The sequence below is a fragment of the Patagioenas fasciata genome, chromosome 22, assembly GCF_037038585.1.
Source record: "Patagioenas fasciata isolate bPatFas1 chromosome 22, bPatFas1.hap1, whole genome shotgun sequence".
Classification (NCBI taxonomy): Eukaryota; Metazoa; Chordata; class Aves; order Columbiformes; family Columbidae; genus Patagioenas; species Patagioenas fasciata.
The window spans coordinates 7977568-7999162 of NC_092541.1; the positions used below are offsets into that span (position 1 = coordinate 7977568).

General features: G+C 46.2%; 2 protein-coding genes and 1 non-coding gene across 3 annotated transcripts; all 3 read right to left on the minus strand.

Moving 5' to 3' along the window:
• Positions 1-442: 442 nt before the first annotated feature.
• Positions 443-8686, minus strand: LOC136111747 (olfactory receptor 6B1-like). The gene is made up of 2 exons (XM_071818120.1): positions 8603-8686; positions 443-1096 (listed from the first exon to the last, which is right to left on the minus strand). The coding sequence occupies exons 1-2, from the start codon at positions 8684-8686 to the stop codon at positions 443-445; spliced, it is 738 nt and encodes a 245-aa protein (XP_071674221.1).
• TRNAS-GCU (transfer RNA serine (anticodon GCU)) lies at positions 5730-5811 on the minus strand. Its single transcript has one exon. It is a non-coding gene; the product is annotated as a tRNA-Ser (tRNA).
• Positions 8687-11688: 3002 nt separating the features above from the next.
• LOC136111748 (E3 ubiquitin-protein ligase RBBP6-like) lies at positions 11689-21060 on the minus strand. The gene is given in 13 exon segments (XM_071818121.1): positions 11689-11921; positions 11923-12709; positions 13668-13788; positions 14123-14201; positions 14282-14443; positions 14905-15008; positions 15537-15709; positions 15943-16082; positions 16621-16705; positions 16818-16906; positions 18186-18230; positions 19135-19171; positions 21035-21060. Coding segments are annotated over 13 exon segments (1917 nt in total). The 3' UTR covers positions 11689-11852.
• Positions 21061-21595: the final 535 nt, after the last annotated feature.

Genomic DNA, 21595 nt, shown 5'->3' on the forward strand with positions numbered 1-21595 from the left:
TGGTTACTGATCACTGGATTTCACTGCACCCTACCGACTGCAATGACTTGATCCCCATCATCTACCATATGGCAGTTTAGACATTTAAGGCCCAACACATAGAGATCAGCAGGTAGTGTCCTCTAGTGTATCTTATACTATTTGAAGCCATTGCACATACCAACAGATATGACTCAACACCAAAGAAATATCCAGAACCTTCTGTAGTTACAGCTGGCGGCTAGAAAAGACACCATGGAGTATCTCAAATGGCACTAGACACTGATCTCTAGGCAGTTAAATTATTCATTATTGACTTTGTATTTTAGACACTTAAGACATCTGAAGCTGAATCTTACTCTCATAACATCATTCATGTGTTTAAACACATATTTTACGTATCATTTGAGATATTCTAGTGTGTCTCAGAGGTCTGGAAGATAGAACACTATCTATGGGAGACTTACACTCTTCTGATGTGGCAAATGGAGGACTGGAATATCCCAGCGTATCTCAAATGACACCTGATCCCTTTCACATTGTGATACGTAGCATTATATATCCAATCTGTTTGCCCTAATGAGTGATAAGGTATGCATGCATATGCTTTCAGGGACACGTCAGTGCAGGAAAGGCTCAGGACGGGAGAGATGTCACAAAAGAAGTGGTTCATGACGTGTGGGCCACAAAACGTGAGCTGTGAAATTAAAGACACCTTGACCAAGGAGATGGAAAAGCCTCCTGCCCATGAGAGAATCAACAGCTGAAGGCACAGCTTGTGCGTCATGATGGCTGGATAGCGCAGGGGATGGCACACAGCCAGATAGCGGTCCCAGGCCATTGCAGCCAAGACGACACATTCAGTGCACATAAGGGAGATGAAGAAGTATAACTGGGTCATGCAGCTGGAGAATGAGATGGTCATGCTCTGGGAGCAGAACCCAAGCAAAAGCCTGGGCAGTGTTACTGAGACATAACAAATCTCCAGGAAGGACAAGTTCCCCAGGAAATAATACATGGGCTTTTGGAGGTGACGGTTCCTTTTCACCACAAAGATAATAACGGCATTCTCAGTGATTGTTACCATGTAGGTGGCCAGAAAGATCAGGTAAAGTGACTTCCTTCATTTCCTAATAGGAAATTATCCACCTTTGTGTTTTCAGTGGCAGCAGCGATGGTCATGGGAGAGACTGCTACAGAGATCACAAATCCCTTAGCTACAGATTTCAGGAATTCACGTTTGAGGAAGAACTTTGAACTGAATCTAAAGACCAGATCCTGCAGTGGGTGGTTCCTCTGGCTTGTATTAAACACCCGTCTGTGACAGAAGAATTCTTTCTTGTTTCAGTTTGCTCTCAGCTCTGATTCAGACAGCTGTCCAGCCAGTAACTTAGAGCAGATCTTGCACGTTCCTCTTGGCTGTTTTGCTCTGGATTCCTTTCATACGCAGTGGATATCTGCTTGAGACATTGACTGAGCATTTGTAGCCTAGACTGTAATACTGTATATGGACATGTCTCCTTCCAAAACACATCTCCTATTTGTGCTCTAGAAATGCCAATTTCTCCTCATGGACATTTTAGTGATCCTTTACCAACCTTTAAGTAGTTGTCCATACCATAAATGATTTAAGGTGGAGGAGGTGAGGTTTATTCTTACTGCTTTTAAGGGCAATGGGAGCAAATAATGAACACATAAACATACTTCATTCCAATCTCTTACATTTTACAGCTCATTAATATATGCACGTTTGTGTATGCATGAGAGAAAAACATGTTGTACCAAAGATGCATTAATCTATCCAGAACAGTAATATACTCTTCAGCTATTTCCTTTCATCCCCTGAACACGTGTGGTCTTTTTATTAGTGAGGGGATGACAAATCTGACTGGAATCAAGGAACGGAGCTTTGGCAGTTTCTGTCTCTAAACATGAAACGGAAGAATCCAGGAAATGGCGAGCAGGATAGAGAATTTAATTGAAAAACTTGATGTGTTTTGCCATTATTCTTGACTTACAAGTGTATTCCCTCACTATACATCTGGCGGTTTACATGGTGAAAATGTATTGGATGCAATAATCAAGAAGAATTGCTTTTTGAAGGATTCAGCCCAATCATTTACACTGTAACTGATATATGATTTCTTGATCTATTCATCTGGTACTGTAAGAAAACATGAAGACTGACTTACCAGTTCAGGATTTCCAGCCATGCCTGTGGCCTTTAAACTCCAGTAACGAGCAGTGGATCAGATGGATCTTCTCTGACCCACCTGAGAGGTTTTCCTTCAAAGGACTCGCTGTCTTTGCTGGGAAAGCTTCCCTTATACCATAAGCACTGAGCTGATCAAGTCGTCTGCCAATCAGAGAAATGAAAGGGAAGAGGAAGGTTGTTATCTCTAATGATCTCCAGTAATTACCTCCAGATGCTAATTTCTATGTATAATCACATGTAGGAGAAACAGAGTCTGGCATGAGATCAGGGGAATAAAGACCATAACAGAAAATACGTCGTGCCTCGTACAGAATGAGTGTTCTGCTGCTAAAATGCATTAGAAAGACAAGACTAAGTAGAAATTGTATTTACTGAAATGTTTGGGAATTCTGTGGTTTTATTTTGAATGAAAAGGCACATTCTGAGAATGATTTTTTTTCTTTTTTAAAAAGTCTCCTTCAGTTTCCACATTTAAACAGTAAAGATGCAAGAGCTGGTCCGTGTTTAAGAAACCCAGAAACAGACACCTATGTAGCTGTGTCTGCCATACGTACTGAGAATGCAGACTTTATTTTCTAGATAGGCACGCAATGCGATATTAAATGTCGTTGGACCTATCTGGATACAAAATTGCCTCCAGAGACAGTGAAATATCATACATATATATATACTATCAATCATATGTGAGGATAAATACCAATGCCATGTGCAGCACAGCTTCCTTTGGAAGGAAAACCAGGAAAACATGCAGAGCAGTAACCCTGTGTTCTAATGCAGCTCCCGCTGTCACCAGCTGAAGCACCAGAGTGTGGACGCGTCACCCAGAGAAGACGACTCTGCCATCCCAGATGGGGCCGAGAGGGAGGTTTTATCCCCCCCCCAGCAATGTTACTGCTAGAGAACTGTAATACTGCATCAAGGAGTCTGAGGCTGAAAGTTAAAGGCATTGCCAGTGGGTCCATAATTCTAATAAAGCTGGGAAATTAAACCAATTTTTTTATTTTTAATAGACTTATTCTGTGGTAGCTGGTTGTAAGAGACTTCTTAAGTAAATTCACCATGCTAGTTTTTGAGGACATGGAAGAGAACGAAAGAAAGGTCGTTTTTTGAGACCAATAGAATGCCAAATTTGGAACAAAGTTTTAATACATGAATTCTTGTAGTTGCCAGAAAGTCCTATACCTCTCTTGGGTCAAGATGTGTTAAGTAAATTGTAAGCCCAAATAACGTTTTCTGAGAATTCTGTTTAGTTGCATGTCCTACAAGAAGCTGCTTAGATGGTGCAGATCTGCTTGTGCAAGTGAGAAATCTCCAAGGAAATTTCGAATGCTGTATTTCCACCAGTATTAACAGCCAATGTTTCGATAAAGCAAATACTACACTGATAGATCTGAAACAGGACTTTGATCCGGTAAGGGAAAACAATATCCGATAAATATGACAGCCAAAATGGAGTTAGAAACTTTGAAGAATAAATTTATGACAACCTTACAGGCTGACTGCATTTGACTGGACTTGCAGATTTGTCTATGAAATAACCTGTGGCTACTGTGGGACAGTATGATGAGATTGCTAGCAGATTGATATACTGACTGTTATACACCAATTGTCACTCTGATCAAGAAAATGTAGGGAATGAATTTAAGTCTTAATAGGCCATGATCCTTTTGTCATATATGTACCAGTTGTGAAATTTAATTCTGATTTTTTAAATTTGTAATCTATGTCTTTGTAAATTGCACTTGCTGGTTTTCTTAACAGCACAGCTTTTGGTATGTATAAATGTAAATTGCTGCAGAACCTGCAAGTCTTTAACACCAGGCATAGGCCATACTTGCATTTGGTCTGATCCTACATATTTGCACAGTTTTTGTTGGTGGTTCTGGGAAGTCTCATAAAGCTGTAGTGGTTTGGTGTGAAGATAACGATTGGCATCATTCTGTAAAAGTTATTGAAGGTTCAACCCAATTAGCAGAACTTGGCACAGCTTTAAATTACTTAGAGCTTTTTAAGGAGGAACCTCTAAATTTGATTTGTGATTTTGAGTACATAGTCAAGATCCAATGCACGTATCTGATTCCGGAGTTTTTGTTTGTTTGTTTGTTTGTTGGTTTAAAAAAGGAAAAAGGGGGCTGGGGTGGGGAGAAGTAGGGAAAACACCACAAAACCAATTGTCAAAAGCATTGTATGTGATGAAATACTTTGCAAGTATGACCCAAAACCATGCCAAATCACAAAGAACCTACATTGGCTATGGTCAAATCACTAGTTAATGGAAAAGGCCACATCAATTGATAACCTGGGGAAAAGGTTCTGTTTGTGTCATCACAGGCCAAGGATTGAAGTGGATTCCCGCTTAGGTCCCAATTAGGTCTGCAGGGCTCCCCTGAGGATGGTAACGTTTTGTACATAGTGGCTGTTACCTTTCTCTCTCGTGTGCTGGTTTTATTCCAGCACCCAGACCTGCACAACCCTGTAACAAATAACATCTCATCTCTGTGTGCTACAATTGGGCAAACTGTGAACTGGGCAGCAAACCTTGTTGTGGAGACAACAGTTGCCCTTGACCCCCAGGCCCCACATCCCTCGGGCAGGGGGGTTTCTGGCTGCTCGGCCTCCACACGGGTCTGCCCTGCAGGACCCGCTTTGTCCCACAGCTGTAGAGGGTTTGTGTGTCTGGAGCGCGAGGGGAGGCCATGGGAGCCGGGGTTGTCCCCATACAAAGGGCAGGGAATGAAGAGGCAGCCAGACTCTCACCGGTAGCACCGACTGGCAGTGCAGGATGCCATGGGCACAAATTAAAACCTATGGAATTCCATCTCAAAGGCAGAAAACACTTCCTTACCGGGAGGCGTGGGGGTGTCGTACAGCGGAGCAGATCGCCCAGAGAGGTTGTGCAGTCTCCAACCTTGGAGATGCTCAAAACCCAAGTGGACTGTGTCCTACACAACCAGGTCAAGGTGACCATGCCGGAGCAGTTGGCTTGGACTAAAGGATATCAGCAGGTCCCTTGCAGTCCCAGTGATTCTGAGATTCTGAGAACAGATAAGACCAATGCCTCCCATTAAACAAAATAAAAAAACCTTATTTGAAATATGTTCTGTGACAGAAAGTGGTTTACGTGTATTTTCTTTCTCTTTTCCGTGGCTGGTTGAGCCTCACTGATGGGGAGGTGAACAACCTTCTCTGCTCTTCTCTGCTCCACCATGCTGGTCAGCTCACTGTAGGCGGCTACCAGCGGTTCAGCAGGACTGCAGCTTTCTGCTTTACTACTCCAACCAGCTTCCTGTGCTGCCTGCGTTTGGAAAGTACTTGAGGATGTTTCACTCTCTCTTCCCAGGGGCTGAGGAGAGGCTGACGGTCCTGTGAGTTCCCTGGATCTTCCTTTCCCATTCCTATTCCTCTCGCTGGTGTGGAGGTGAGTCCTGAGCCACCTGCAAGGTCTTTTCAGGCAACTCTGGTCTTAAAACAAAGGCTCACTGGGGACACACGTCAGGCTGCTCCCACTCAGGAGCTCTGGCCACCGCCAAGTGCCCGATGAGGGTGGGATTCGAACCCACGCGTGCAGAGCACAATGGATTAGCAGTCCATCGCCTTCACCACTCGGCCACCTCACCAGCACACGGCTGCTGCTCCTGAGGCCGCTGCCGCTGCTCCTGATCTCGCGCTGCCTGCGCCTGCTGCTCTGGCTCCGGGTCCAGCTGCAGCTCCAGCCGCTCCGGCGGTGGCTGCTCCTGATGCCCGCACCTTCTTATCCTGCTGGACACGGCAGGGAAGGAAACAACCTCCAGCTTTTGCCTTCTGGGGACTGGCCCTCTCCCACAGTAGCTGGGCTGAGCTCTGAGGGCCTTTGGGAAACAGGTCTCAACATTCACATCAGGAAATGACTGAACAGCACAGCCCCACACACCTTCCCAGGAAGGAACACGGGAGAGTCACCCTGGGGCGCTTCAGTGCCTCCAAGGGAATTCACAGCCTCTCCAGGGAGGTGCCAGAGTCCCCATGACTTCAGCTTTTCAAGATGCGATTGGACAGCGTGCTAGAAAATCTCATCTAGGCTCCTTACCCCACAAAGCCTTGGAACAGATCATCCTCCAGGGAACCCTTCCACTCAGGGAGGTTCTATGAGTTTTCAGGCTTACATCACACTTTGTTTTGTGGCTTTCGAGGTGTGCCAAGTAGTAACGGGGCTCCTTCCACAAGAGCTCTCACTCCACCTGGCCTCGCCTCCAGCGCTGTGAGATGCCAGGGGCAAAAGACGGGGCTCTCTCAAGGCCAGGAACCATGGGTAAACCTGTCATTTACCAAGGAACTGTTCTGGGTTCTCAGCTGGCTGGCATTGCAGAAGAGGGGAGGGTGAAACAGGAGTGTCCTGCAGAGCTGATGCCAACTGTCTTTAATGAGAAAAACAAAGGGGAATGGAAAAGACGAGAGCTTGAGCAACGCAGTTTGGAGGCTGAGGAAAGCTCAGAGAAATGCGGCCATCTGAAGGAAAACCTCCCCAACAGGCATGCTGCTTTTCCAGTTCCCTTCAAGGCTCTGGCAATCATGTGTTACCCACTGGGAAGGAGGGAAGGGGGAAGGAGGGAAGGAGGGAAGGAGGGAAGGAGGGAGGGAGGAAGGGAGGAAAGGAGGAAGGAAGGAAGGAAGGAAGGGAGGAAGGAAGGGAGGAAGGAAGGGAGGAAGGAAGGGAGGGAGGAAGGGAGGGAGGAAGGGAGGGAGGAAGGAAGGGAGGAAAGGAGGGAGGAAGGGAGGAAGGATTTAATGGGGAGCATGCAGTCAAGCAGAGGAAGACAGTGAAAGAGAGAGGCTTCCCTGGGAAGAGGCAGAAGGCCCGTGCAGGCCCCTTCCTGCAGGGGGAGCGGTGGGAGCCCAACTCCTCTGCAGACCACGGCCGTGCTCTCAGGGCTGGCTGCAGGGTTTGCTCCAGGCTCCCAGCGCTTGACCGTGGGCAGGCAATCCGCTGGCTTCAGCGTAAGAGATTGCCCCGTCCCAGAGGCCCGCAGAGCCCATGGCCCAGACGCCCGAACACCCATGGCCAGGGAGCCCCCAGAAGCGAGGGGCACACTGGCAGAGCTGAGCGAGCTCCCCACAGCAGCCGATGTGGTGGATCCCACAGCTGTGCTCTGAGGGAAGGAGCTGAGGGCTGGGCCTGGCAGCATCACCAGGACCAGCGGGGGCTGGATGGCGACGCTGGAGTCGGCGCACTGGATGGCGCACAGCTCCTTGCAGCTGTTGGCAAGCGGGGCTGGGCGCAGGCAGCTGGCGGGCGTGGGCTGCAGCACGACGTCTTGCGGAGGGAGACAACCCTGCAGAAGTGGGAGGGAGAAGAGAACATCAGCTGTCGGGCCCTTTCAGACCCCCTGACTCATCGAGTCCAACCGTAACCTAACGTAACTCTCGCACTAAAGCGTGTCCCTAAGAGCCTCGTCCAAACGCCTTCTAAACCCCTCCAGGGATGGTGACTCCACCACTGCCCTGGGCAGCCTGTTCCAGTGCCCGACAGCCCTTTCTGTGAAGAATTTTTTCCTAATATCCAATCTAGACCTCCCCTGGCGCTGATTGAGGTCATTTCCTCTTGTCCTGTCACTCACTACTTGGGAGAACGGACCAACACCCTCCATGCCCCAACCTCCTTTCAGGCAGTTGTAGGCAGTGATAAGGGCTCCCCTCAGCCTCCTGTTCTCCAGGCTGAACAGCCCCAGCTCCCTCAACCGCCCCCCATCACACTTGTGCTCCAGACCGTTCACCAGCTTTGTCGCCTCCTCTGCACTCTCTCTGGTATTTCAATGTCCTTCGCATGACGAGGGGCCCAAAACTGGAAACAAGATTCAAGGTTTGACCTCACCAGTGCCGAGTACAGCGGAACAATCACCTCTCTAGTCCTGCTGGCCACACTATTCCTGATCCAAGCCAGGATGCTGTTGGTCTTTTTGGCCACTTGGGCACACGCTGGTTCATATTCAACCAGCTGTCAGTCAGGACCCCCAGATCCCTCTCTGCCAGGCAGCTTTCCAGACGCTCTTTCCCGAGCCCGCAGAGTAGACTGGGGTTGTTATGACCCAAGTACAGGACCCGGCACTTGGCCTTGTTAGACCTCATACAATTGGCCTCAGCCCAACAATCCAGCCGGTCCAGATCCCTCTGTACGGCCATCCCACCCTCCAGCAGATCAAGACTTCCACCCAACTTGGTGTCATCTGCAAACTTACTAAGGGTGCACTCAATCCCCTCATTCAGACCATTGATAAAGAGATTCAACAGAACTGGCCCCAACACTGAGCCCTGGGGACACCACTCTTGATCGACCATCAACTGAATTTGGCTCCGTTCACCACAACTCTTTGGGCCTGGCTCTCCAGCCTTTCCTTTATCCATCACAGATGCACCATCCAGGCCACGAGCTGCAGCTTCTCCAGGAGGTGCTGTGGGGTACGGTGTCAAAGGCCTTACTGAAGCCCAAGTACACCACATCCACAGCCTTTTCCTCATCTACTAGTTGGGTCACCTTGTCATAGAAGGAGATCAGGTTGGTCAAACAGGACCTGCCTTTCATACACCTGTGTTGACCGGGCCTGACCACGTGGTTCTCTTGTATGTGCTGTGTGATGTTACTCAAGATCATCTGCTCCATGACCTTCCTGGGCACCGAGGTCAGACTCACAGGTCTGTAGAGGAGCTGTGGGAGCTGGAAGAGGTGAAGAACAGTTAAAATGGTCAAAGGGATGGAGAGAGTGAGAGAAGCGGTGTGAGATGTAATAACAAACCATGACTGCCAAGCAGTGATGAAGTCTAAGAGAAGAAAATAGACTAACCCCAGACAAAAATTAGTCGGAAAAAGTTTATATGTTTATTATAGAAATAGTAAATATGATCTAAAGATCAAATGTGACAGAAATATCAAATATTACTCAATGTCAAGGGTTTTGATTGCAGGGTGACAATCAAACCCTGGCAGATGTATTGTCAACCTCCTCTCCCCCCGCTTCCCCCTTTTGCCCCTCCCTCTCCCCCCTTCCCACTCAGCACAGGCGATTGGGAGGGGAAGAAGCACAGAGGGAAGAGAGTTGGAAAAGTTAAAGATGTTTTACTAATGCTACTGATAAGAATAGAGAAAATAATACAAAATATACAAAACCAATCTTGTAAGTCTCAGCAACTGCAGAGCCAGCACCCAAAGTCCTGGACTGGACTCTGCAGCCAACCGGAGCTGGATTCAGTCTCTCACTGGCCTCAGTTCGCAGGGACGACCAGCAAGGTCCTCTCCTAATGTCGGCTATAAGGAAAAGGGAAAAAGGAAAGGAACAAGATCCTCATAATCTCCCACTTTTATATGAAGTATTCACGTGAATGGGATGTTATACTCCGTTGGTCAGTTTCTTGGTCACCTGTTTCTCGTTGTCCCTCTCGCGAGATGTCCATCCATGCTTATCAATAAGTTTTCATTCCATTGCTGTGTTTACCAAACCATGTGTCTGGTTCTCCAGGAAAATGCAGCTGATATGAAGCTTTAGCTGACAGGCAAATTCACTGAAAGAGAAACTTGTTAACAAACCAGGACAACAGGACACCCAGGTAGGGACAGGGAGGGATCTCCTCTATCCCCACGGAGGGAAAGGATTCACCTGAGTCAACTGAGGCACCTCATCCTGGGTTTGTAGTCCTGGGGTTGGAAGGACACTCAGCTCCTTCCCGTGGCTGCCACAGACCCACAGGAGGTGGGATTCCTTTTGCCTCTGTTCAGGTGGGCACACAATAGGCAACCTGCTCCATGGAGCTGCTGGTCTCATCTCCCACGGAAATGGAGATCAGGAGTGAGTTGTTCAGACTCAAGCACCCGATGACATCTGATGTGTCAGAGTCCTTTACTCATCCCACTGATGGTGTTATTATCAAGGTGTTCCTGGATCACACGATGTCCCAGTGAATGGAAAAGGGAATATAAGGCCTGTTTTTAAAAAGGGGTAAACAGTGAACCCTGGGAACTACAAGCCTGTTGGCCTCACTTCTGGGCCTGGTCAGATCATGGAGCAGATCCTCATGGAAGATTTGTAGAAACACAAGGGAGACAGGGAGGTGATTAGAGACAGCTCACAAGGCTTCACCAAGGGTAAATCATGCCTGACTGTTCTGGTGGCTTCCTGTGATGGTGTGACTGCATCAGCAAACAAGGGCAGACCTACAAATGTCATCTGACTGTCTGTAAGACCTTTGATATGGTCCCCCACCTATAAATTGGTGAGATATTGATGTGCTGGACAGATGGATAAGGAGTTGGCTGGATGGCTGTGTCCGAAGAGGAATGGTCAGTGGCTCAGTGTCTCACTGGAAACCAGGAACGAGTGGTTTCCCTCAAGGGTCCATACTGTGAGCAACATTTGCCTTGGCATATTTCCCCCATGCAGTGAATAACACACCGATCCCGCCACCGAGCTCTTTTAAGTCGCGCTTCTCTCTAAGAAATCTAAACATTGTTCTGCAGTAAACAGAACCCTAAATTACTCCCCCCAACAGGGAGACCAGCAGCCGATTCAGTGGGGCCTTGAATTCAGCATTTTCACCAGGCTTTGAGTGCATTTCCCAGAGGGGCGCCTGTCTTACCCCATCCTTGTTCAGCATGGGGTGGAGACGCTCTGCAATGCACACGCCTGCTGTTCCTGAGAGCACCTGGGCTGGTTTTGCAGCCTTAAACCAGGCTTAGCAAGAACTGAATCCAGCTCAGGAAACCTGCTGAGCTCTAGATGTGTTTCTCTCAAACAGTCGTTTTTGCGGCTGTGGTGTCAGCACGCCAAAAGGCCCACATCTCCACATCATGTGCTCCACTCTTAGGCTGGGTTTTATGTTTGCTTGAATAACCACCTGTAAAGAAGTCAATGACATGATATCTCATGCCAGCGTCCACTAAGCCTGCTGCAGAAGGAGAAACAGCTCTTCCCTCCAACACCCGCCCTCCAACCCCTCCCAAAAATCTACTCCTTCACTGTTCACTCTCAATCCTTCATTCTTCACAGCTGGATGGCAACAACATGAGGATGAAGGGATAAAAATTTTACTTGGGAGCTGGAGAGGGGAAAACACGTAGAGGACTCTCAGGTCTCATTTCAAAGACTGAGAGTCCTTAAAACATGGAGAGGGAAATGTTTTGCTGCCCCCTGAATTTGTCAGCCACCTTCTGCTATTTCTTAGTCAAACTCACCAATAGGGGATGTTCCTGTTACTTGGCTGTTGCATATTTTAAAGCATTTATATCTTTAACAACTGCTGCCTCTCTTTATTTTTACCTTCCCAGATTTTTTTTCTTTTATTTCATTTCTTGTGCTTTTTGATGCATCAAAGGTGAGAAAGAAAACAACTGTCCAAGGGAACTGTCTGCTGTATTGTTAATTTCCAGTGACCTGACGTGGCTTTCAATATGCAAGACATCTAATTACAAACATACCAAACCAGGTTTCTTTCTATCATCAGTAGTTTATTGTTTGAAAAAAGTATCTTTATATTTTCATTAACTGTAAAGAAGAAAACGTGACTTGTGTTACTAAGATTAAAGCCATTACAAACTCAGTCAAAGTTGAATTAAACACCACTGTCAAAGTGCCATCTAATTGGAGCAAATCCCCAAATCAGAATCAACGAATAGTGATGGACTATAACCAAACCACTACAATAATACAGAATCGAAGCTTCTGATGTTCGTTTGAACATCTTCTGCTCTACCTGGCTCTCTTGGGTTTTTTTGCATCTTCAAACAGCTCAGCGTTGGGAAAACCTTCATTCTCACCCTCTCTTCTTCTCTTCCCTTGGAATCTCTGTTTATCTGCTCTGTCATCTCCCAGTGGGTTTTTCGTCTCTTTCTCTTTTGAGTTTGTTGGATTTTCCATGCCATGGTGCTCTCTTCCAGAAGGTTTTTCAGGGTGATCTCCAGCTATACAATGATTTTCATGGCTGTGCCCACCAGGATAATTCTCCCTATGTCCCCAAGCGTAAGGCAAAATCTCTCGTCTGCTCTCAGGTGGATCAAACCTCTCTAGAAAAAAGTTCTCTCTGTTCGGTGGAAGTCCAGGCTGAGCACCAGCAGCACAGCCCTTGCCAGACTTTCCAGACCATTCTCCATAGTTCCTTTCCCATTCTCTGTATCTTTCCTTTTCAAATGGATCCTGGAATTCAACCGATCGGCCATAGGCAGCTTTCATACCATATCGTGGAACCGCTGTGTGTCTGTTAAAATACTCCCTTTGTCCTTCCCCTTGAGGTGTTGTCCTTTGAGTGCCAGACTGGCCTCTAAATACTGGAGACCTTGACCATGAGTGGTGATCACCACGCCACGTTGACCTAGAACGATCGTTACAGCTCTTCCCTTTGCCTTTTCTTGGAGACGATGGCAATGGCGAGTGGGAACGGGAGCGGGAACGACTCCGTGATCGAGAGTTGGAGCGAGTGCAGGAAGAGCCTGATCGCGACTTGCAGCGGGTGTACGAACTTCTAGGGTAAGGCAAAGCACTACAGGGAGACTTGGACCTTAAAAAAGCACAACACAGAAGAATAATTACATTATTTCAAAGCAGTCACTCTCCCCAGTTTTTTTCCTCTCAGATTTGGTTTAGTTGTTTTTTTTTCCCCCTCCAGAGAGCAAGTCCCAAGGGCTACAGTGCAGGATCAAATAGCAAGAAAACGTGATTTAGCCTGAGGACAGTCACGCTCGATTTTAAACTGCCAGTCTAGTCTATTTAACTTCACGACTTATTTGGCAATTTGTAGGGGACGCAAAGCACTTGTACTGCAATCCTATATGCTATTTAATCCTGTGCACTATTTAGTCCTCCACACTGTTTAATCAACACTTCCAGCCAGGTGTCCTAGCAAAATCTTGCACATACTTGGAGCTCTGACCAGGAACAGTGACCACATGTTGATAAAATCATCTCTAAAAGCTTCTAAACTCTGGAAATATGACTCAATGCCATTTCTCGAGGACAGAACCTGGCACCATGACTAATAGAGAGCTCTTCAGACTCCTGCCCAAGGGATTTTGGGGGACAGGAAACATCACCTGCCCTGAGTTTTTTCTCCACAAGCTTTTCCTTTATCATTTTTTAAAGAATCATTTCACATGATTCCCTGTATGTTCATCACCATCATTCCTCCTCTCAAAGTCCTTCACCAATTGAAGATTTCTTTACAAACAAGTCTGACCTTTTAATTCCCAAGAAAAATTTAACCATGTCAACAATGACCAGTGGAAGCCACCAGTCTGCAGTCCAGGGTAAAATCTCTCTGGGTAGCCACGTGAGAGAAACAAGAAATGAAATGAGGACAGTTTCTCTGACCCAATTTGAGCTGTGACCCGCGCAGGAAACTCCTGTCACTGCAAACCCGGGAGCCACCCAATCCACCCAGTGACACAGACGTGGAGTGGAACTCCCCCGGCTTCTTCCAGACACTCTGCTTCTCCATTAAGGACACATGAAGCAGTTACCTGGAAAATGAACGCATACGCTCCTTTGGACTCCTTTCATAGTCCATCAATTCCTCAACAAAATAATTTGTAAACTCATCAGGTTTCGACTTCACCTCCTCCCTGTTAAAATAAGTTTGACCTTTATTACAATTACAGTTTGAACTTCATTACGAAAAGACACCAAAAAACCAAAGCATGGTCAATACAAGAAGAGGCCACACCTTGAATCCTGGTGTCAGTTTTGGGCCCCACACCTCAGGGCTCAAAATGGCGGCCCCAGGGGCACCGGAATCACCTCAAGGCCCAAGATTTCTGTACGATACTCACAGCTCCCAGGCTGGTTTGTCACCTGCTGAGCACATTGCCCTGGCTCTCATTGGCGGATCTTTTGGAGTGGGGAGAGGAGAGAGAAAAAATCCCTTTCAGTTTATCTGAAGAGAAGGTTTTTAAAGAATTTCTAAGGTTATAGTTACCGGTTGGGGGGGTTGGTTGTCCTTGGGGGCCCAGGAGATGTGGTAAAGCCGCTTGTGCCGGAGCAGGAACCTGATAGTCCTGGGGAATAAATGCAAACACATGGAAAAGAAGCCCTACTGAAATCCAAAACTCATGGTGTATATTGCAGTAAACCTCACCTTCTCTGCTGACAAACTGCGGATGGGCAGAGAGGAAGAGCTGGGAAGTTCCGCGTTTGTCACCGGAGCAGCAGGAGGTGTCACCAGTGGCGGCGGCTGCTGCCAGAGCTGCTTACGGACCCTTTCTGTGTAGACAGTTCCATTTCTGAAGTTGTTCACAGCCTAGAGGCAGAGAAACCATTTACAGAAAGGTGACGTTACAGAATATATTCCAGAAACTTCACCAGATCTCCACACAAAAGCCTCTGCGGAGTCAAATCACTTGTGCGCTCCTGCAAATGCCATCAAAGCTGAAATAAATCAACATCCAGAGATAGGAACGTGTCACATTAAACATGGACGTTAAGGATTGGTGTTCCATCCTTTATTGAATACTTTGGTATTTGAAGTCCTTCGTGCTAACACCGAATTTGAATGTGAAACAATCACACTAAACAAAACTGTGACCTGAACTGGCCAGACTGTCCCTAAATTTAGAGTTGTACCTTCTGGAACAACAGATAATGGGTCTGAACAGGAAATTCAGCCTTAAGCAATTCAGCCTTGCTTAAGGAGATGTAAATCCATATTTTTTACACACAGCCTTTTCTTACAAACAGCTCATGTAAAAGTCACCGCGTTACCTGGCGTAGGAACTTGTTGGCAAATAAAGCATCCGGAGAAACATCCGTCCGGTGACACGTTGGGCATTTATGTTCCTCAGATTCCAGTAACGCTGTCCTGATACCTGTGAAGAATTAGAGCCACCCAAGTATTTTTAGCCAAACTAAGGACATGTTGTGGGTTCTAATCAATTATAAAAGCACTTAGATGATTAATGATGAAATATGGTCTGGAATGAAGAGCATGAAGCTCTAAATGTTCAATAGTGTGAAAAGTTTCTCTCATGCAGCAAATAGCTACCGAGTTTTGATATTCTGCTCTTGCAGCATTTGAAGATGTGGACGGGGCTGTGTCCTGGTGTGCTAATTGGTCTCATTAGACGAGGCTGTGTCTGGATGTGTTGCCTGGTCTTTTTTCCACCTTCTCATCCAGCAAGAAGTCACCAACCTCAAGGTCAAGGAATAAAACACCTCTCAAAAACCACGAGTAGGTCGGTTTGAGTTCTGGAGGTTCGAACCAACCCTCTCAGGGAGAAGAATGCGGATTATATTTATTTCTTATACTTCTTTTCTGATATTTTACATGATATTTCTTTCTTCTATTTCTACTTTCAGAAGAGCAGGTGTGATGCTTGGCATTAACAAACACTTACATTCATCGCAATAACTGTTTCCACAGCAGGGAATAATGACGGCATCGGTCGTTATGTTTTTACAAATGAGACACAACAGCTCCTCGGGAACAGGGTCCTGGTTTGAGGAGGAGGAGGGCGGTTCCGCTGGTAAAAATGGAGGTTTTTCCTTCTTCCCTCTCGCATAAGCTTCCCTGGAGGGGGGTGGAAAATAAGATGGCAATAAGATGGGCAAAGGAAAGCTTTTCCAAGCTTTGGATTTTGTCAAAGGGAGATAAGAGACGGAATTTCCAGGTTACGGGACGGTGACAACGCTTCTTCCCCCATCACTACAGGTGCCGCACAACTTGCTGGCGTTGCCGCTCTCACACTCTCACGGGGCTCCTCTCGTTGCCCTTCGGGTCAGTCCAATTAATCCCGTACTTACGCGTTAATTATCGGTATTGCGTATTTTCCGGTGTTTGTCAGCATCGCGCCCCTGGTGCTGGGATCTTCAACCTCCACCAGGAAACTCCTGGGAATTCCTGTGCTCTTTTTAATCCTGGGAACGGGCTCAAAAGTTTTGTCCTGTTAGGAACAGAAATGCAGACGTCTCTCACCTGGAGACCCACGCTTCAAACGACATTTCAATGACCATTTTAACTAGCAAAAGCTTTTAATCCTCTCCTTTTGCCAAGCGTGAGGGTTGCGTGAATATTCAACAAAAGACTTGTGGAATGAAAACACACAAATATCCAACAGGTGGGGTCAACAGAAACATCTCCGTTTGTACGGAATCCTAAACACTGCAAAATGTCATTGAAAAGAGTTCAAAATGGAAAAACTGCCAGTAATACTGAAATGGATCAAGAGGCATAAAGGATCACAGAGGATGATCTACAGCCACATCTATTGTCTGTGACCTAGAAAAAAGAAAACAGTACATCTAGAATTCCAGGTTGCCTTGTATTTCGAAGGGCTTTGCAGCTTTGCTGCACAACCTCTGCATTTCGCCCCAAGAGAAACAATTCTTCCTACGATAATATTAAAAGGGAATACGATAATATTAAAATTGAAAATGAAAAGATTTTTAAAAAGCTTCAGCAGAAGCCCCCCCCAGTCTTACCCCTTTTGTCGGGCAGTTCTTTATGTAGTGGCCGGGTTTTCCGCAGCGGAAACAAGTGTACGATGGCGGAGGGGTCTTCATGTAACTACAAGTGTTTTGGGGAAAAAAAAGAAAGAAGCGTCACCCTTGCCAAAGGAAATGCCTCGACAAGTTTTCCATCATCTTCAGAGAGGAGATCTGACATGAGCAGCACTCACGTGGCTGGATTGTATTGCCAGCAGGACTGGATCATCATGGCTTTTATTTTGTCTTCTTCAGAAGCGTTGGCTTCAGCCAGGTTGGCCGTCTGTTCAACGGGGAATTAACGGGTGACAGACACGTTACGTGCTTGGAACTCAAAACTTTCGGCTCTGTTTGTACCTCTGTAACTAATCCCATTTTCTTCTGAGCTACGTGTAGAAAAATCTGCATTATCCAGTATTTTTAAGCGCTAGGTAATTTGAAGGAGAAGATAGATCTCCGCTGTCCATTTCATTGAGAAAGATGGAAATTATTTGGACAGTCAAGGTCGTTCAGATCAACCACTCCTGGTTTTGTTTTTATGTGCATTTATAGGATTTTGTCCACAAATCAACCAGCTACGTTCAATTTTTTATTAAATTGTTCTTTCATATACACGTTATTTTTCTCAATGTTGAATCCAGATCAAAATCTATGAAACCATCTCCAGTAACATTTACAGAAAACTTGAGAGATACTTGACTAATAGAACCCAAACAGTTACATAACACATCCAAACCCCACAAAACATGACTAGGAATAGACTGTAATTCAAATATGGCATTTACTTCATCAGAATCACAAAGCAGAAAACTTTCTGCAACGCGTTGCCTCCATGCTGAGCCAGTCTGCACTCAGCTTTACGGTATTGTCCTGCATTTTCTGAAACACTTAAATTTCCTCAAAAGCTGAAATGTGTGACACACACTTGGACAGTTTTTCCCATTTTAGCATAAAATTCCACATGAGATTCCAGAGCCAAGGACACATTTCGAATTCAGATTTAGATTTCCTTTGAAAAGGAAAGGATTGCCTCCCAAGCTATTTTTTTCCTGAATGTACGTGATTTGATTTCTGCAGCGAGAGAGGGAAGAAGTTCCCAGTGGGAAGAGATTTCTCGGAAGTGAACTCCAGCCTGGAAACTCAGACATCACTGTGCAATCGTCCGTGTTACAGAAACGCTTCTGCTCTGGCTGTTGCAACCCCCCCTGAAACGTCCGTAATTGAATTATTCTGTGAGAATTGTGTTAGTTTCCAGCACAAAAGTAACGAAACATAAGAAAACCAGTAAAAACAGCTTCTGAAGTGCCGCTTCTTTGCATCTTGAAGATGAGCGATTCTGCAACGTGGTGTTGGGGCTGGGAGATCACAGGACAGTATCCAAATATACACACATTTTAAAGGTAAAATAAAGACGCTAAATTATCCAATATTAAATCCAATATTGTTCAACTACAAGACTTGTCCAGCTCTATAGGTCACCGTGTAAGATTCAAAAACACTATTAAAAACAGTGTTTTCTTCCTATTTGGCAAGAATATATACCTTACATTCTATTGTAATACCTTAATAAGCTGTGCCAGAGAAAGAGGCGCAGGAGAGTCATCGATCTGTTCACAAAGAATTAAACACGTATTCAATGGTACATTCAAGAAACAGTGGGACAGCAGCACAAAACAGCTGTGACGAATTCAGATGGCGTCGCCTTACTGTTCCACAATCACGGGCGAGCTTTCCAGCCATTTATTCCTACCACACTGAGTTCTGCTTTGAAATGCATCACAGTATCACAGCATGTTTGGGATCGGAAGGGACCTCAAAAGATCATCGAGTCCAATCCCCCACACAGAAGCATGGAAAAAAAGCCAAATAAACTGTATTTGTGAACACGGCGTTTGTGTTGCTACACTTGCCAGTAAAAAGAAAAAAAGAGAAAAATAACTGTTTTCAAGAAATAAAAACCCATCCGAATTAGTTGGAATAGAATAAATGCAATTTACATTAAAATAAAGACAAAATATATAAACCACGTAACAGACACAGAGTATTCGACCTGAGCAGCAAATCCAGATCCAGACCATTTACCAGTCAAGTGTTTCCTTGTGTTTCTCATTTATATAATATTGGAGCAGCACAATGAGTGTTTGCAAACCTGAAGAAAAACACCACCCCTTTCCCAAAGGTAAATTCATAGCTCTGTAGCAACGATATTTAAATTCATGGCAATCTATTACAGACATTTTTGCACTCAGAGGGGCCCCAACAAAATCGCTGCAATTACACGGTTTTAGGAACAAATCCCCAAGTATTTAAGGCACGACAAGGAATCGCGGAGCTGCACAGCAGTGTCCTCACAACAGCGGCGTGACTCACTTTCTACCTTGCTGAGGCCAATATTTACAACATTTACTGGAAAATACATTATGTCAATGCTTGGGAAACTCATACAAGGCTGCGTTGGTTAAAATCCAGCGTGGTGTGTAGGAGAAAGGGTGAGATAATGTTTTTACATACGGCTTTAGATGTTCCGCTCACTGGCTCCTGCTGACTTCTAGAAGGAGAAATAAAGGTGATCAGAACTTAAATGAAGCATCCGGACCCAACAGAAAGCAGTGAAACCAGATTCTAAAACCTGAACACCAAAACCTTAGGTTCTGATTGCCTCAGGAATGCGGAAATTCATTCTTATACATAAACTCTGATGCCAGAAACTGCTTTAAGTGCTTTAAAGTGACATTGAAAGCACTGCAATATTTTAGGAAATATTTATGACACTTGAAAACTTGCTGAGATTCCACACACTCATTGATCTGTCACTTCGTTCTTTCACGTTTATTTGATCTTTTTCTTTAGTGTGCAAACACCTCAGATTTGGGGCCTACGAATACCTGCTCTATCCGCCCTCAGCCCAGCGGAAGGAACAGTCAAACACTGAGAATGAGACTCTGCCCGGATGGGAACAAATTCCAAGCTCATGCTCCAATGTCTTTACTATCAAAGCAAACACGTAAACCGAGGAATCCCTCCGTGTCCAGGAAATGGGATCTAAACTTGGGTCTCAGAACAACCAACCCCAGGAACAGTTAAATCATCTGAAGAGTCACCGCTGTCGGAGTTCGGACCTCACGTCCTAAAAACGTAGGCCTGAAAAATCAGGCCTAAAAATGTAGGCTTATAAAATGTAAGCCTAAAAATGTAGGCCTAAAGTTTTAGGCCAAAAAACGTGGGCCTAAAAGTGCAGCCATGGAAACAGAGGCCGAAAAATCTGCTTTGAGTCAGATCCATTCAAGTCTACCCCATCACAACAAAAATTAACAGCCGCTTTAATAAGCAAGATACAATCTGAATGCCTCTGTAAACTCATATCCGTTAAAAAGGTTAAAGCACACTGAAACGCCTCACAAAGAATGCAAAGGAAATCCTGCTCCCCTAAATCTTGGACACCCAAACCTTGCACCCTCAAATCTTGCACCCCTTGCACCCTAAAAGCATTCATGCCCAAATCCTGCACCCTAAAATCCTGTACCCCCAAACTCTGAAACCCAGATCTTGCACCTGAGATTCTGCATCCCTATTAACCCTTCACCCCAAAACCCTACAACACAATATCCCGCACCCCCAATTTCGACCGTACCAAACTCTGCAACCCTAAACCCTAAAGCCAAAATCTTGCACCCCCTAATCCTGCCCTCGCAAATCCTGAACCCTGAAACCCTGCACCCCCAAACCCTACACCCCCAAATCCTCCACCTCTAATCTTCCACCCCTTTACCACTGCACCCCAAAACCTGCACCACCAAATCTTGTACTCCCAAAACCTCCTCCCTCCAAACCCTGCACTTCAAAACACTGCATCCCCAAACCCTGATCCCCCAAATCAGGCACCCCCAGTTCCTGCACTCCATACCCTACACCTTGCACCCCCAAAACCCCGTTCCCCAAAACTCTACACCTCCAAATCCTGAACCCATAAACCCTGCAGCCCCAGATCCTGCCCCCAAAAGAATGATCCCCCAACACCTGCACCCCCAGATCCTGCTGCCCCATACCCAGCACCCCAAACTCTGCACACATCCTGCACTCTCATAGCCCTGCACCTCAAATAATTCCCTTGACCCCGCACCCCCAAAACCTGTAACCCCAAACGCTGCACCCCCAGGTCCTGTCCCCAAACTCTGCACTTCCAGATCCTGCCCCCCATAACCCTTAAAGCCCAAATATTGCACCCCAGATCCTTCTTCAGCACCCTGCACCCCAAATTCCTCACCCGAAAACCTGCACCCCCAGATCCTGCACCACCAAGTCCTTTACCTCCTGTTGAACAAGCCAGACAAGCTCACGAGTTCTTCCATCGATCGTCAGCATCGCTCCCAAAGCAGTTTGCACTTCCCAAGGAACAAGCTGGATCCATTACCGCAGTTGTCCTGCCTGTGCCCGCATGGCGCCTCTGCAACGAAAGGGAGCGAATCCTCGGGGCTCGCAGCCAGGTCAGTCATGGCAAACTGATATTACTGAATTTGCAGCGTTTGGCCGACAAAAGTACATTGGTGTGTCCATAGACAGCTGTTCAGGACTGTTGTGGCTACAGCTTTGACCTCAGCGAACGCAAAAGCGGGAAAGCGTCACTGATTGCAAGCCTTTGCTGTCATGGGAGTTCCTACCCAGATCAAACAGATAATGGCCCCGCATACCGCTCTGACACTCCTGCAACCTTCCTCGTCCCGTGGAAGGTGCCACCCCCGTTCGGAGTCCCTCATAGCTCTGCTGGCCAGGCAGTTACTGAGCGTGCACACGCACCTTGAAAAGCCTTTTGCCCGTTCTGAACAGACAAGGGGAACTGGTGTGGGTCCAGAGGAGGTTTTGGTGAAGGCATCGTATGTGCTGAACTGTCTTAATCCTAAAAGTGAGACTGAAGCGGAACCTGTTGTTATGCACCGTGTCAACAATGTCAAAGATCTTTCCGAAGAAGTACCTA